The 16660-nt window shown below is 46.5% G+C and overlaps 1 protein-coding gene across 3 annotated transcripts in view; it reads right to left on the minus strand.

Moving 5' to 3' along the window:
- Positions 1–16660, minus strand: part of kdm4b (lysine (K)-specific demethylase 4B) — a 1116292-nt gene that overhangs the window by 422127 nt on the left and 677505 nt on the right. For all 3 annotated transcript variants that reach the window (XM_072482756.1, XM_072482755.1, XM_072482757.1), the window contains one exon: positions 13231–13334. In XM_072482756.1, coding sequence (XP_072338857.1) covers positions 13231–13334 — 104 coding nt within the window. The remainder of the gene's footprint in view (positions 1–13230; positions 13335–16660) is intronic.

Below are 16660 nucleotides of genomic sequence, written 5' to 3' on the forward strand. Positions count from 1 at the left end.
AAGTGGGAGCGGGGATGGGGGAGAGGGGGCTGCCATTTCGCCTGGCAGCGTCTCATTTCGGCTATTTGGGGTGCAGGTGGCCCGGGATTGGGCAGGGCTTCGGAGGTTTAACTTTACTAGCTTGGTGGGAGAATGAAGGCGGATTTACTGAGGTGGGACAATCGTCCTCTGTCATTGGCAGGCCGGGAGCAGGCAGTAAAGATGATTTTTTTTCCCGCAATTCCAGTTATTGTTTCAATGCCTGCCAGTCTTTTTGCTAAAGGCTATTTTTAGGGGGGTGGACCAGCTGATCTCATTTGTTTGGATGGGGAAGGTGGCCAGGATTAGGACGGCCATACTGCAGAGGGGAAGGCAGGCGGGGAGGGTTAGGCCTCCCAAAGCGGTTGTATTATTATTGGGCGGCAAATGCAGAGAAGGACCGGGGTTGGAGCAGTGACGGGGTGGGGGGGGGGGGGGGGGGGGGGGGGGAGCTCCTGCGGGGGTTCGGGGCTCCGGGTGCTGGCAACAGCGCCATTCCCGATGACCCCAGGGAAGCATTCAGTGAGTCCGTGGTGGCAGCCATGTCGAAGATCTGGAGGCAGTTAAGGCAGCATTTAAGGTTGGGAGCTGGGTCGGAGGGATGCCGATCAGGAGGAATCATGGGTTCAAGATGAGGAGGATGGATGGATGCAAGGTTTCGGGATGGGAAGAGAGGGGGATTAAGGAAATTAAGGATTCGTTTCTGGGAGAGCGATTTGCGAGTTTGGCGGAAAGCCTGGGTTGGCGGGGGCGAAAGTATCAGGTAAATGCTGGTTTGGGACTTTGCGAGGAAGGTCTTTCCGACGCCTGCCTGATAGCGCCTGCCTCCTCGCTGTTGGAGGCGGTGCTGGAGAGGGGATTGTCTCGGCAATTTATGGGAGGATCTTGGAGGAGGACAGAGTGTCCATGAAGAGGGTTAATGCGAAGTGTGAGAAGGAGTTGGGAGTGGTGCGAGATGCTGAGCGTAAATGCCTCCATTTGTGCGCGAGGCTGGGGGCTGATACGTCCAGGGCGCACCTCACATGGTCTAGGATGAGCCAGCTATTCGAGGGGGTGGAGGATGTCTGGTGAGTGATGTGAGAGGGGCCCTGTGAATCACGTACATATGTTTTGGTCCTGGCCAAACCTAGAAAGGTTTTGGAGGACTGTATTCAGCACCATTTTGGAGGTTTTACTTCTGGACGTGGAGCCCGGTCCCCTAGAAGCCATATTTGGTGTGTCGGAGTGGCTGGAGCTGCAGGCGGGTGCGGGGTCACATGTTTTAGCTTTTGCCTCGCTGATTGCTCGTAAGCAGGTCTTGTTGAGGTGGAGGTTAGCTTCTCCACCCTGTGCCTTGGCGTGGCGGGGGGGGATCTACTCAAGATTGTGTCCCGAGAAAAAGGTGAAGTTTGCTCTGGGGAGGGGGTGGGACAATGAGTGATGGGTTATACAATTGTTGGAGTTTGTTCATCATGCATTTTCAAGAGTTGGTTACCATTGGCTGTTTGGGCGGGGGGGGGGGGGTTTGGATTGTGAAACTGTTGAAAATTTGTTGAAAAGAAAACTTTTTTTTTTTTTAAATGTCCGTATTTCTAATGCATACAGGAGGGTGGGGACCATGGCTGTAGAACATGAACTTGGTGTGGATTTGAGGTTTTGGTCTTCGAACACTGTTCGTCCGGTGTCCGAAGACTGCACTGGTGCACTGGAGCCGATGCTGGATTTCATCTTCGATGTCTGCTCATGCCGAGAAGAGGCTCCCGAGGTATGGGAAACCAATCCTAATTGTCCAGGGGGTCACCATGGATTTTAATGGTCAGGATACAGTTTTATGTGGCAGGAGCAGGCTGGTAGAGAACCTTTTTTTTTTTTTCAGATGTTTAGTCTGAGGCCCATTCTCTCATATGCCTTGGTGAATGCATCGACGCTGGTCCTCTGCCTAATCCTCAATGACAGAGGTTGGTGTGGTCTTGGATCTGGCCTGGAGGTGTCGGAGGCAGAACATTTCCTGCTTGTTCGGTAGCTTCGCTCCACTCCAGCGGGAGCTTTAGGTGAAGTGCTGCTGTGAGGAAGATGGAGAAGAACGTTGGTGCGATGACGCAGTCCTGTTTGACCCCAGTTTTCACATGTATTGGGTCTGTGGTACTTCTGCGGGTGAGGATCACGGACTGCATGCAATCGCGGAGCAGGCGTAGAATGGTGGCGAATTTCTGCGGGCAGCTGAATTTGATGAGGACATTCCACAATCCTTCACAGTTGACAGGGGTGAAGGCCTTCGTAAGCTCAAAGAAGGCCATGTACAGAGGTCGATGCTGCTCCCTGCAATTTCCCGGGATTTGTCACGTGCTAGAGATCATGTCCATTGTGCCTCTTGATGGGCGGAAGCCTCCCTGAGACTCTGGGAGGAACTCATCAGTCACTGGGAGTAGGCAGTTGAGGAAGATTGTCACGATGACCTGTCCTGTGGCAGAGAGTAGGGGAATCCCTGTCAGTTCCACAGTCGGACCTGCCTCCTCACTTTTTTTTTTTAAATTTAATGTACCCAATTCATTTTTTCCAATTAAGGGGCAATTTAGTGTGGCCAATCCACCTAGCTTGCACATCTTTGGGCTGTGGGGGTGAAACCCACGCAAACACGGGGAGAATGTGCAATCTCTGCACGGACAGTGACCCAGAGCCGGGATTGAACCTGGGACCTCAGCGCCATGAGGCTGCAGGGCTAATCCACTGCGCCACCGTGCTGCCCACCTGCCTCCTTACTTGACGATGGTCACAATTAAGATGTCTCTGAGATCACCCGGCACGCTCTCTTCCTTCTAGACAAGGGTAATGAGGTTGCGGATTCTTGTCAAGAGTGCCTCTCAATTGCATTTTAATACCTCTGCAGGGATTCCATCTGTGTCAGAGGACTTGTTGGATGATTCTTTTGACCTCAGGACGAGCTGGGATTGCGTTAAGATGGTGGCAGGTCGCGTGTTGCGTCGAAGGTTGTGGCTTGGGTTGAAGAGGTCCTCAAAGTGGTCTCTCCAGTGGGCATTGACTGCCTCGGTCTTTGATGTGCACTTCTCTGTTTTTGGCTCTCAGTGGGGTAGGTCCCTGGGTAGTTGAATCATAGATGGTTTTAATTGTGTTGAAGAAGCTGTGCACATTGTGGTTGTCAGCAAATTGCTAAGTTTCCTGTGCCATTTCCACCCACCTTCTATTCTTTAGGTTGTGTTCTTTGTTACACCTCAGCCTTCAGTTCCTCTCACTCGAGTTTTGGTGGAGCTGCCAGTTCAGGAACGCATTGAGTTTGCGCTCAAGGAGATCCTGGACCTCTTGACCATTCTCGTCGAAACGGTCTTGGTGTTTCCTGGTCGAGAGCCCGAGCTTCGCCTCACAGGTGCTGACTATGTTGGCTTTTAAGGCGAACCAGGTGCTGTGGGCATTCTGCGGCTCTGGCTTGTTGGTCATCACCAGGTTAGCTGAGGGACACCAACTGAGTAGCTCTTTCTTCTCAGGGTCTTTGAGTCCAGTGACATTGAGTCTCCTGCGGCAGAGTTTTTTCTGCCTATGCTGGTTTGGGGCCTGCCTGATAGAGATGGTAGATCGGATTAGTCGAAGGTCAGTCCAGCAGTCGACGGCTCCGGTCAGACGATGATATTCGGTCTCAGTGCTTGGAACGGGGTGTTGCCATGAGATCTTCTGCTTGTTCCTCTGGCAGAACAAGGTGTTCATGATGACCAGATCATGTTCTAAACATTTTGTCAGGAGGACGATTCTATTGGCATTTACTTTCCTCCCGCCTTACCTGCCGACCACACCTTTCCAAAGGTTTGCGTCCCTCCCGGCTTTAGCATTGAAGTTGCCGAGGAGAATCAGCTGGTCTCCCTTTGGCATGCGGGACAGCGATTGGTCAAGGCTGGAGTAGAATGCCTCCTTTTTTCTTGTCCATTACATCGATGGTTCGGGCGTAGGCACTAACGGCTGTGACGTGCTGCTTCTGGGGCAGGGTGAGAGTAGGGTCATGAGGCATTTCTCACCCCACGGGTGGTTCATTCAGACGTCCGACCAATTCATTTTTTACAGCAAGCCGATCCGGTAGGAACTAAATTCTGCTTCTGGTTTGCCTTTCCACAAGATGGTGTATCCGTAACCTTGTTCTTTAAGCTGGCTTTCTCCAGTTAGTTGTGTCTTGCTCAAGGCAGCGATGTCAATGTTGTGATGTGGAGATGCCGGCGTTGGACTGGGGTGAGCACAGTACGAAATCTTACAACACCAGGTTAAAGTCCAACAGGTTTGTTTCGATGTCACTAGCTTTCGGAGCGCTGCTCCTTCCTCAGGTGAATGAAGAGGTCTGTTCCAGAAACACATATATAGACAAATTCAAAGATGCCAAACAATGCTTGGAATGCGAGCATTAGCAGGTGATTAAATCTTTACAGATCCAGAGATGGGGTAACCCCAGGTTAAAGAGGTGTGAATTGTACCAAGCCAGGACAGTTGGTAGGATTTCGCAGGCCAGATGGTGGGGGATGAATGTAATGCGACATGAATCCCAGGTCCCGGTTGAGGCCGCACTCATGTGTCAATGTTGTGGCACCGGTGTTCCTGGGCTATGATGGCGGTGGGACGTTCATTTCTGTTGCTGTTGTCTGTAAGGGTCCTGACGTCTCAAAATTAATTTGGGTAGGTGGGGTGGGGTTGGAGCAGAAGATGCCTGTGCATGGATTCTTTTAATGTGGGGTGGTTGTTGCACACCAACCACTACACGGTTCCAGCGAAGCAAGGTTTTGGCCCAGTGGCAGGCAAATCTGAGTCGACTTTGCAATAGGACGGCGACTAACAACACTCATCATCCACCATTTAGTTTCCTCATCTAAATCAAAATATATTGTGAACAGCCGGGGCCCTATCACTGATCCCCAGGCTACCTCACTAGTCACAACCTGTCATTCGGAAAAAGATCTATTTCTACTCGAGTTTTCTATCTGCCAACCAGTTTTCTATCCACCTCAATACACTATCCCAATCCAATGCACTTTAATTTTACACACTAATGTCTTATGTGGGACTTTGTCGAAAGCCTTCTGAAAATCCAGATAAACCACATCCCCCTCGTCAACTCTACTGGTTATGTTCACCAACGCATCCACAGTTGCTAGTTCCACTTCCTTGAGTGCTCTGAATCGCCATGGGTCAACTGGGTCGCGATGTTGGTAACTCTGCACATAAGACGGTCTCAGATAGGGATGGCCCGTAGTCTCAGTGCTCTGCCAGCTTGCGTAAGCTTGCCAGAAAGGTAGTAACAGACTCCCCCGGGGCTCTATCAGCCATATTGAATCTGTATCTTTGGACAATGACCAATGGCTTGGAGTCATTGTGGTTCGTTACAAGCACCATCAATTCATCAAACATCGAGTCTGGGGCCACAGGGTGGGTTATGCTCTTTATGACGCTGAAAGTGGGGCCCCACAGGCGGTCAAAAGAATCACCTTCTGGTGGTCCTCCCCAGTAATGGGGTTCGCCCCGAAAATATAGCGCATACACTCCGTGTACTGAGCCCAGTCTTTCTCACTCGCGTCAATGGAGTCTCAAGTCTACCAAAGAACAGCATTTTTGAAGTCGTGCTAACCTTGCCCTCTGTGCGGAGATGCAATCACGGTCGGAGTGCCCATCTGCACCGCCTGTAGTTGTGTTTTATCCTCATCACTAATATTGTATTCAATGAGGTGCCCCAAAAAGGTAAGTCAAAAGTGGTTTATTTCCAACTAACAATTAGGAAATACAGCAATTAATAACACACTCGGCAGAGACACAACAGCGGATCTTATTAATTCTCTAAGATAGAAGAAGCCCAAGAGGGAATCCTGAGATTCCAATTCCATCTTGGGCTGGCTTTTATCTTGGAGAATTAATAAGACCCGCTGTTGGGTCTCCGCCCTCAGTGGGGAGCTCGTATTCCACGAGCTCCACTGGGAGATCGATTGGGTCATCCCCGTGGGTCCCGTGGGGGTTATAACATCCTCAATCAAAAACAGATCCCCTGGTCATTATCACATTACTAATTCTGGGACATTGCTGTACACAAATTGATTGGCTACATTACACAATGACTACATTTCAAAAAAAGTACTTCCTTCACTGTAAAGTTCAAGACATCCGGTTGTCATAAAAGGCACTGCATAAATACAAGTCTTTCATAACTCGGCTCTGGTACTCAGGGCACTAGCTCAGCTCACTCCACTACTGCGCTACAGCACTTGACCATAAAGTATAGTGGGCATATTGTGGAATGCTATCCTCACAGACCAAACCAGGTGGTTGGCTGCCTTACAGATTGTACAGCAACTCTTTTATAAATGCGCTATGAATTTTCATGATTGTTGACCTCCAAAAGTGTCCCAAGCTGCTCCATACAGGTGGGTTCTATTTTGCTCCTTGATTGAGGAGGTCCATGTTAGGGAAATTTTCATGCAGCAAGTGCAGGCAAATAAAAACTCCCAATATGTTCAGTTATAGCATTATTAAAGGCGAAGCCTTTCAATGTGTCTCAATCTCAGCCTGAAAAAGACACCTTGTGAGATATTTCTCCATTTCCAACAGCAGCTATCTCAAGATCCCCTCAGGGTAGTATTAATTTCATGCTGAATTGCGAACAGTTACTCTTTGAGACTGCACTTACTTACTTAATAGAGTCCCTATTATTGAGTGGCGGCTTACATTCATTAGTCAAAGCTGGTACGAGAATGTGTTCTTAATCACACTTCCCCTACCCCCCCTGCCCTTCTTATCATATTAATTGTATAATTGTTAAGTTGCCCTGTGGTTATCATTCTTTGAGAGACCAGAGGTGAAAACAAATGAACACCAATGGCATAATTAAGGATTATATACTGTATTTTAGACAGTGTGCTCAACACCTCGCCCACAGATTAGTCCCCCAAATTTTAAACTCTATTAAACTTGACTATCCTCCAATGGTATCTCCTCAGTTTTAGATGGCTGTTAAGTGGAGCTCTATTACATTTGCGCAAAGTGCTAATATCGGATAATATGGATTTGCAATCATGCTGTGCAGAATTGTTGGGGGCCGGTTTGGCTCAGTTCGCTGGACAGCCAGTTTTGATGCAGAGAGAGGCCAACAGCGTGGGTACAATTCCCGTACGGGTTGAGGTTATTCATGAAACATAGAATCCCTACAGTGCAGAAGAGGCCATTCGGCCCATCGAATCTGCACCAACCCTTCGAATGAGCACTCTGCCCGTTTACAAATATCTACCCCTATAATCCCATAACCTAACCTGCACATCACTGGACATTAAGGGGCAATCCACCTAACCAGCACATTTATGGACAATGAGAGGAAACCTGAGAACCCGGAGGAAACCCACGCAGACACGGGGAGAACATACAAACTCCACACATAGTCACCCGAGGCCTGAATTGAAAGCAGGTCCCTGGAGCTGTGTGAAAGCAGTGCTAACCTCTGTGTCACCGTGCCGCCCCACCTTCTTAACCTTGCCGCTCACCTGAGGTGTGATGATCCTCAGGTCTAATCACCACTTGTTAGCTCTCCCTGACAAAGGGAAAAGTAGCCTATGGTCATCTGGAACTATGGTGACTTTGCTTACTAAATGGTAAACACAATTACTGTTATGCTGTGCAGAATTGCAAAACCTTCCAAACTGACCCAATTTGTTAATGATTTATACCTTAATCCTTTGAAGCTGCACAGACAAATTGTCATTCCAATAACAACTTCAAGGTGCTCAAAATTCAAAGCTCAAAGCTCCCAATTGACTTCTTCAGTCTCTCTCCTAGACCTGCAATTCTTTTTAAGCATCATCTGCACACGCACTCTTTTCCCTTTAGGGAATAGTGGGGAAGTGATGGAAGGATTCCCGAGCTGATCATTAGCATGTTGAACCATTTCATGAGAGCTCCTTCTGAGGGCAACATGTCCAGGCATTGGACTTGAATCTGGAACTTCGAATCCAACGGTATCAATGCTACCTCTACACCACAAGATCTTCTAAAATGCCGTCCTCTCACATTTTGACTTCAGTTCTGCAGATTCTCTCTCAATCTTCCATTCTAACGTCATTCATCTTTAATGCCACCCCTCCCAATGTAACAACAACTTGCATTTTACTACATTTAAGGTGTGATATAATAGTCGCACAGAGTTTCAGGGGAGCTCTATTCAACAAAATATAACACAAAGTGACATAATCAGAAAGCTTAGTCAAAGTGGCAACTTTTAGAGGTGCAGCCTAAAGGAGGAGAGGGACATGGGAGGAGAGGAGGCAGAGAGGTGGAAAGACTTTGGGTGGAAATTCCCAAGCTTAGGACTATGCCAGCTAAAGCATGTCAATGATGATGCGATTAAAATTGAGGATGCGCAAGTGCAAGAGAGCATGTCAATGATGATGCGATTAAAATTGAGGATGCGCAAGTGCAAAGAGAACGGTCTTAACTTTTTCTTGGTAACATCCTGGTAAATCTTGACTTTACCCTTTCAAATGCTTTTACAAATTGCTTGAAGTAGTCATAGATCATGGAATTTACAGTGCAGAAGGAGGCCATTCGGCCCATCGAGCCTGCACCAGCTCTTGGAAAGAGCACCCTATCCCTGTAACCCAGCCTAACCTTTTTGGACACTAAGGGCAATTTATCATGGCCAATCCACCTAACCTGAACAACTTTAGACCTTGGGAGAAAACCGAAGCACCCGGAGGAAACCCACGCAGAGACGGGGAGAACGTGCAGACTCCGCACATAGTGACCCAAGCCGGGAATCAAACCTGGGACCCTGGAGCTGTGAAGCAGCTGTGTTAACCACTGTTTTACCGTGCTGCCCACTCAGAATCTCTGACAATACTCCATCTGAGACCTAACCAGTGATTTATAAAGTTCGAGCATGATCTCTTTGCTTTTATATTCTATTCCTCTATGTATAAACCCAAGGCTGTGACAGCTGGTGAGAGAACTAACACGAGGACCAACCCAGCCTCATCCTTGCCAATCCTTCTGTCACAGATGTCATACCGTCTATAACAGTATGGCAGGTGTCACCACCACATCGTCCTTCTGGAAATCAAGTCCCATGTTCAACACTGGCGATGCCCTACATTATGTTATTTAGCATACTAAATGGGGTGGATTTGGAACTGATCCAACAGCTCAAAACTGGGCATTCATTAACTTCTGTGGGTCATCAGCAGCTGAATAATTGTGTCCTAGCATAATCTGCAACCTAGTGCTCCCATATATTTGATTTGATTTGATTTATTGTCACATGTACCGAAGTACAGTGAAAAGTATTTTTCTGCGGCCGAGGGAACGTACACAGTACGTACATAGTAGACAAAAAGAATAATCAACAGAGTACATTGACAAATGGTACATCGACAAACGGTGATTGGTTGCAGTGCAGAACAAGGGGGCCAAGCAAAGCAAATACATGAGCCAGAGCAGCATAGGACATAGCGAATAGTGTTCTTACAGGGAACAGATCAGTCTGAGGGGCAGTCGTTGAGGCGTCTTGTAGCCATGGGGAAGAAGCAATTCCTATGTCTGGATGTGCGGGTCTTCAGACTTCTGTACCTCCTGCCTGATGGAAGGGTCTAGAAGAAGGCAATGCCTGGGTGGGAGGGGTCTCTGATAATGATGTCTGCCTTCCTGAGGAAGCGGGAGGTGTATACAGAATCAATGTGGGGGTGGCAAGCTTGTGTGATACATTGGACTGAGTTCACAGCACTCTGCAGTTTCTTGTGATCTTGGACCGAGCAGTTGCCATACCAGGCTGTGATGCAGCCGGATAGGATGCTCTCTATCGCACATCTGTAGATGTTTGTGAGAGTTGATGTGTTGATTCCCAAATTTCTTTCTCTGTCAGTCTGGCCTCAATAAAAGTTGAGATGGATTCGCACGTAAAAAGAAGTTATTTATTTAGCTTGCAAGCTTGATTCATTTCATAGAAATATAAGAGACATCCAGTTTCCTATATCCCAGAAAGCGAATGAACAAAGAAACAAAGGGATCTCTGCAAATCAATTCAAATGGTATCAAGTTTCACATACTCGACGCCCATAGGTCAGCCTATATCCCTCCTGACCTGTTTGATCTATTCTGATTGGCTCACTTCCAATCCCTTTCTCTGGCCCCTATCAATGCAGCATCACTCTCATAGACACACCTCTTCCTGCTTTTTCCATGCGGTCTCAAATCCCTTTCTCCCTAACTGCCAGAATCAAAGTGGCTTATTTCTACATTACATTAACTAGTATCTCTAAAGTAACTATTTTATATCACATTCGTCAGATGCAGAAATGCCAAATTTCTTTAGCTTGCGTAGGAAGTTATATCCTCACGTGAATATATCCTCACTTTTTCAACACTATCATGCCAGGGGACCAGCCCCAGTTCAATAAGTGCAGGAAAGCATGCCAAGGGCTGAATCAGATATCCCTAAAAGGGAGGTACCAGCGTGATAAAACTACAATACAAAACTGCATGAGAGGATCCATCTGTGGCTAACTAAAGTAGTTAAAGTTAGTATCAAATTGAAAGAAAAATTATATAATTCCGCAAAGATGAATGGCAGGTCAGAAGATTGAACAGACCATAAAGAACACAAAAAAAATGACTAAAAGATTAAATAAGGAGACATAAATTAGTGAGTGTTAGTTCTCTAGAGTGAGAATGGGGAATTAATAAAGGAAAATAAGGAAATGGCAGGTGAATTAAACAGACACTTTGCATGTCTTCATTGTAGAAGATATAAGTAATACAGATATCATTGTAGAGGGGGAACTTAAACAAATTACAATCATTAGGGAAAGGGAACTGAGAAAATTATTAGAACTAAAGCTGACAAGGTCCTGATGGACATCATCCTAGGTCTTAAAAGAAATGGCTGCTGAGATAGTAGATATATAGGTTTTAATTTTCCAAAATTCCCTCGATTCTGGAAAGGTCCATTCAGATTGGAAAATAGCATGTGACTCCCCTATTCACAGAATTCACAGTGCACAAGGAGGCCATCCGGCCCACCGAGTCTGCACCGGCCCCTACAAAGAGCACCCCACTCAAGCTCACAAATCCACCCTATCCCTGTCACCCAGGAACCCCCACTTAACTTTTTGTGGACACTAAGGGCAATTTAGCATGGCCAATCCACCTAACATGCACATCTTTGGACTGTGGGAGAAAACCGAAGAACCCGGAGGAAACCCACGCAAACACGGGGAGAACGTGTAGACTCTGCACAGGCAGCAACCCAGCCGGAAATCGAACCTGGGACCCTGGAGCTGTGAAGCAACTGTGCTAACCACTATACTTGCGTGCTGCCGGTTTAAAAAAAGGAGACAAAAAGCAGGAAACTTACAGGCCACTTAACATCTCTCGTAAGGAATTTGTTGGAATCTATTGTTCATAAAGGGGCACCTAAAAAAAAACTCAATGCAATCAGGCATAGACAATATGGATGAAAGGAAAATCATGTTTGATTAATTTATTGGAATTCTTTGAAGAAGTAACAAGCAACGTGGACAGAGAAACCCTGTGCACATGCTGCACTTAAATTTCCAGAAGGCATGTGACAAATAGTCACATCAAAGGTCAATACACAAAATAAGAGTTCATGGTGTCTGTGTGTGTATGGGAGATGGGTATTACATGGATAAAATTGCCTCCTCTGAGGGTAGTGCATCTTTGGAAAACTTTTCCCCAGAAAGCAGTGGAGACACGGTCAATTATACTTTAAAGTCAAAAGTAGAATCCCTACGGCAGAAGGCGGCCATTAGGCCCATTAGGCCTGCACCGACCCTCCAAAAGAGCCCCCTACGGAGGCCCACTCCCCCACTCTGTCCCCATAACCCCATTTAATGTGCACATCCCTGGGCACTAAGGGGCAATTTTTCGCACAACCAATCCACCTAAGCTGCACATCTTTGGACAGTGGGAGGAAAACGGAAGATCCACAAATACATGGGAGAACGTGCAAACTCCACACAGACAGTCACCCATGGCCAGAATTGAACCCAGTTCCCTGGCAGAGGCAGCAGTGCTAACCACTATGCCACCAAGCCACCCTCTTGACTAACAAGTGAGAGTCAACAGTTATCGAGAGTAGGCATAATGTGGAGTTGATGCCACAATAGATCAGCCATGATCAGGTTGAATGGAGGAGCAGGTTCAAGTGGCCTACTCCTGTTCCCAATTCAGATGTTTGTATGTAATTCTCAGTCCAAGGCTTGAACACAAATATCAAGGCTGCCACTCCAGTGCTGAGGGAGTGCTGCACTGCCAGAGTTGCCATTCTCTGGGTGAGATATTAAACTGCGGCCCCTCTACATTCCCAGGTATATATAAAAGTACTCATGGAACTATTTAGAAATCCTCAACTAACATCACTAAAACCGTTAATCTGGTCATTATCACCTTGCTGTTGTGTGGAAACGTCCTTGCACAAACTGGCTTCCATGTTTCCTACATTACAACTGACTACACTTCAAAATTAATTAATTAATTCTAAAGCGCTTTTGGATGTACGATAACCATGAAATCATTTAGGTAAATGCAAGATTTTCTCTTTTTTTTCCCTGTTTTGCATGCATCCAAAGAGCAGAAGCAGCAAACTGTAGGCAAGAGCTAAGCATTTCCACAGCAACTGATCAGATCAAAGCTATGCAGTCTTGCTACATCTACTTGACCACACAGAAGCAAGCTCTGACCAGGTTGAACAACTGGCCCCATCTAACCTCACTCTCCTGGGAAGATGATGGTATACTTTTAATGTTACTGAACTAGTACAGAAGCCCATGCGAATGTTCTGGGGACATGGGTTCAAATCCCACCATAGCAACTGGTGGAATTAAATTCAATTAATAAATCTAGCATTAAAAGCTAGTCTCCATAATGGTGACGTGAAACCATTGTCAATAGGTATCAAAATCCACCTATGTTCACTAATGTTCTTGAGGAAAGAAAATCTGCAGTCGTCACTCGATCCAGCCTACAATATAGTTGACGAGTAGTTGACTCTTAAAAGCCCTCTGATATGGCATAAGTCACTCCATTGAAGGATAATTGGGGATGGGCAACAATTGCTTTACTTGTCAGTGGTGCCCACATCGCCATGAAAAAATAAATAAAAAACACTGTTTTCTGCTTATACATATATATTATACATATTGGATCTGTTAGTTGGGTTAACAGATTTTGAGCCAAACACCACAAATTACCTACCCTGTCAAAGGGAATGCTGTACTTCTTCAGTATTGAAGGTGATATGAGAGTCATTTTGTGCCGAAGAAATGCATCACATCCTTGAGAACTGCCTGGAAAGAAGCCTGCAAGAAAAGAGTAAAATAGAAGAATGGATCATACATTTCCCACTTACATTATATTATCAACTGTATTGTTCTAACTTGGTCAGTTTGCTTTCTGAAAGCTGGTTCGTCAGACTCTGCTAATTCACCGCACATGAATTTCTCACAAATTTTCTCCCCCCTCTCTTAAATTTGTTGACACCTTGCAGGGCGTGTTAGCATCACCTTTGCTGAAGTGTGAGAATTAACACAGAACTTCAGCAGGGTATTTTTCCATGGGGTTACTGGAGGGCAAATAAGAGAACATTTTTAGCTCATTTTTCTTCAGGGTGCGGAGGCCATTCACCAATTCTTTTCCAACATCAATCTTTCTGTCAACTTCAACCAACTCCAGGTAGAAAATACAAAGGTTGATCCTTGGCCTATTGGTATTATCTCATGTACAACAGCAAAACATATGCAGATATTTCCAGTACAGGAGAAAGAGAGCTAATGCTTCATGCCTTGTCTTTGTATTAAAACCTTTCATGAAAACTTTTGCAAGCAGGGAAGGCGGGAACAAAATGAGAAATTTCAAAAGGAACTTCAAGACCGGGACATGGTGGCTGCAATAACAGCAACCAATGGTGTGATGAAAAGTATAGACTGCAAAAAACAGGTCAATGTTAGGATACAACAAGGACATGGGGGGAAAAGTTCAGTGAAGGGTGGACACTGTTATGGAGAGGTGGGGCAGCTGTACTTATCAGAGCTAATGACCTGTACCAACCTCAGAGTGGCAATCAGCAGCAGATTACCAATCTGTAGCGACTTACCTGTACTTAAAATGCAAAGCGTCAGTCCCACCCAACCTCCCTGACTCACATGGGTGAGACTGAAGAGTCCCCAACTCTACCAGCGAAGTGCAGAAGGAGCAGAGCAAAGGAAATAACGCCCCCTCTTTACAGCACTTGTTGCCATAAAGCAGGTAAGTTTAAAGACTCCACTGAAAGGGAGAAGATACATTTCTTAAGGTGAGTAAATGGGGTTGTGGGGCTCAGTCTGGGTGTTTAAAATAGTTACTCTGGAGTTCGAAGAGCTTTTGTTCCTTCCAACTGTAAGTTCAAAACTGGCAGAACCATCCAAATTTGGTTATTCAACTCAGATGGTTCCCAGCCCAGTGCAATTGTCCAGGGAAGGTTAGTCCTTCTGGGCAATTGCCAGGTAAACCCTTACGTAGAAACTTCAAAGAGGGATTCTCCAGCACATCTTTGGGGAACTGTCCAAATCTGACACGGTCATGGCAACAGGAAAAAGGGATGCAGCCATTCAGCAATACAAATACAGAACCTTTATATTTAGAGAGAAAGTTAATAAAGGATCAATCAAACTAATAGGCATTGTCTACAGACCGCCTGATAGTGGAAGCAGATGGAAGAAATATGCAGACATTTTGGAAATTTAGTGAAAATTTTAAAATAATTATAAGAGATTTCAGCTATCATAATAGTAATTGGGAAGAAAAGATTGGTATGAAAATTGCTTTGTTAAAAAAGGGAAGCTTCACTATTAGATCGGCTACTATTCTGTCAGGGTGAGTTAACATTTTAAAGAAGAATAGGGTGGCTGGTAGCACAGTGGTTAGCACTGCTGCTTCACAGCGCCAGGGTCACGGGTTCGATTCCCGGCTTGGGTCAATGTCTGTGTGGAGTCTGCACGTTCTCCCAGTGTCTGCGTGAGTTTCCTCCGGGCGCTCTGGTTTCCTCCCACAAGTCCCAAAAGATGTGCTTGTTAGGTGAATTTGACATTCTGAATTCTCCCTCAGTGTACCCGAACAGGCGCCCTAGTATGGCGGCTCGGGGATTATCACAGTAACTTCATTGCAGTATCCGACTTGTGACACTAATAAAGATTATTATTAATCTGAACACCCAGTAATTAACCAACCGAAAACACCATGTGATTTAACATTTTTAAACAAAAACAAACATTACTGTATAACAATAAATTAAAGTAAGCACGGCTAACTTAAAACTATAGTTTTTAAATTAAATATTAAGAGATTGATAGACAGAAACCCCCCCATCAAAATAATCACCTGAAACTTCAGGGGACTTAATGGCCCAGTGAAAAGATCCAGAGTCTTCACCCACCTGAAAAGTATGAAGGCTGACAGAGTCTTCCTCCAAGAGACACATCTGAGGGTGAAGAACCGACTGAGGATAAGAAAGGGGTGGGTGGGGCAGACATACCATTCATGCTGCAGGACGAGAGCTTGGGGGGGATCGCCACACTACTCAGTAAGAGGACGGTTATGGACCCAGGGAAACGGTACATCATGGTCAGCGGTGTCCTGGAAGGGGCACCAGTGGTCCTTGTTAACGTGTACGCACCCAACTGGGGCAACACGGAATTCATAAAGACGGCCATGGTGGAAATACCCGACATAGACACACAGCGACTCAGCATTGGGGGGGCGGGGGTGGGGGGTGGGGGGACGACAACTTTTTTGTAGTGGGGAAACTGGTGCTTCCATGGGTGGTAAGAGCAGAATACTCCGCCACCGTAATCTCTGACCACGCTCCGCACCACATGGATGCGAGTTTAGAGATAGGCCGGGCCCAACACCCCGCCATGGAGGTTGGACACGGTCCTCCTTGCTGATAAGGCATTTTGTGAAACAATATCACAGGCCATAGGTGGCTATGTTACCATCAATCAGAATGGGCAGGTCTCACCCACCACGTTCTGGGAAGCGCCGAAGGCTGTGATCAGGGGAGAGATTATCTCGTACAAAGCGCGGGAGACAGGAAGGAGAAGACAGCTGGGCAACAACTGCTCGACTCTAAACTGGAGATGGAACGGCGGTACTCCGCGGTCCCGACCGTAGAGCTTCTGGCAGAGAGGAAAAAGCTACAGGTGAACTTTGACCTCCTCTACATGAGGAAAGCATTGCACCAACACTGCCAGGCACGGGGTCCTTTTAGAAGCACAGAGACAAGCTGGCTCACCAGCTGAGAAATCAGGCAGCAACTAGGGAATTAGCGCAGGTTAGGGACAACAATGGCAGGTTGGCAGCCAAGGCGGAAAAGGTCAACGAGGCCTACTACCAGACGCTGTACACCTTTGAGCCCCCACCCCCACCCAGAGGGGGAACTCGATGATGAAGCAGTTTCTCAACGAACTGGACATGTCAAATCATAGGGGAGATAGGAGACAGAGCCTGGAAGCACTATTAGGACAAGGGGAAGTCATGGAGAGTATCAACTCCATGCAGGCGGGAAGACGCAGGGGCCAGGTGGATTCCGGTGGACTTCTACAAAACATTTGTGCCAGCACTGGCCCTGTACTTGCGGGAGATGTTCGCA

The sequence above is a fragment of the Scyliorhinus torazame genome, chromosome 18, assembly GCF_047496885.1.
Source record: "Scyliorhinus torazame isolate Kashiwa2021f chromosome 18, sScyTor2.1, whole genome shotgun sequence".
Lineage (NCBI taxonomy): Eukaryota > Metazoa > Chordata > Chondrichthyes > Carcharhiniformes > Scyliorhinidae > Scyliorhinus > Scyliorhinus torazame.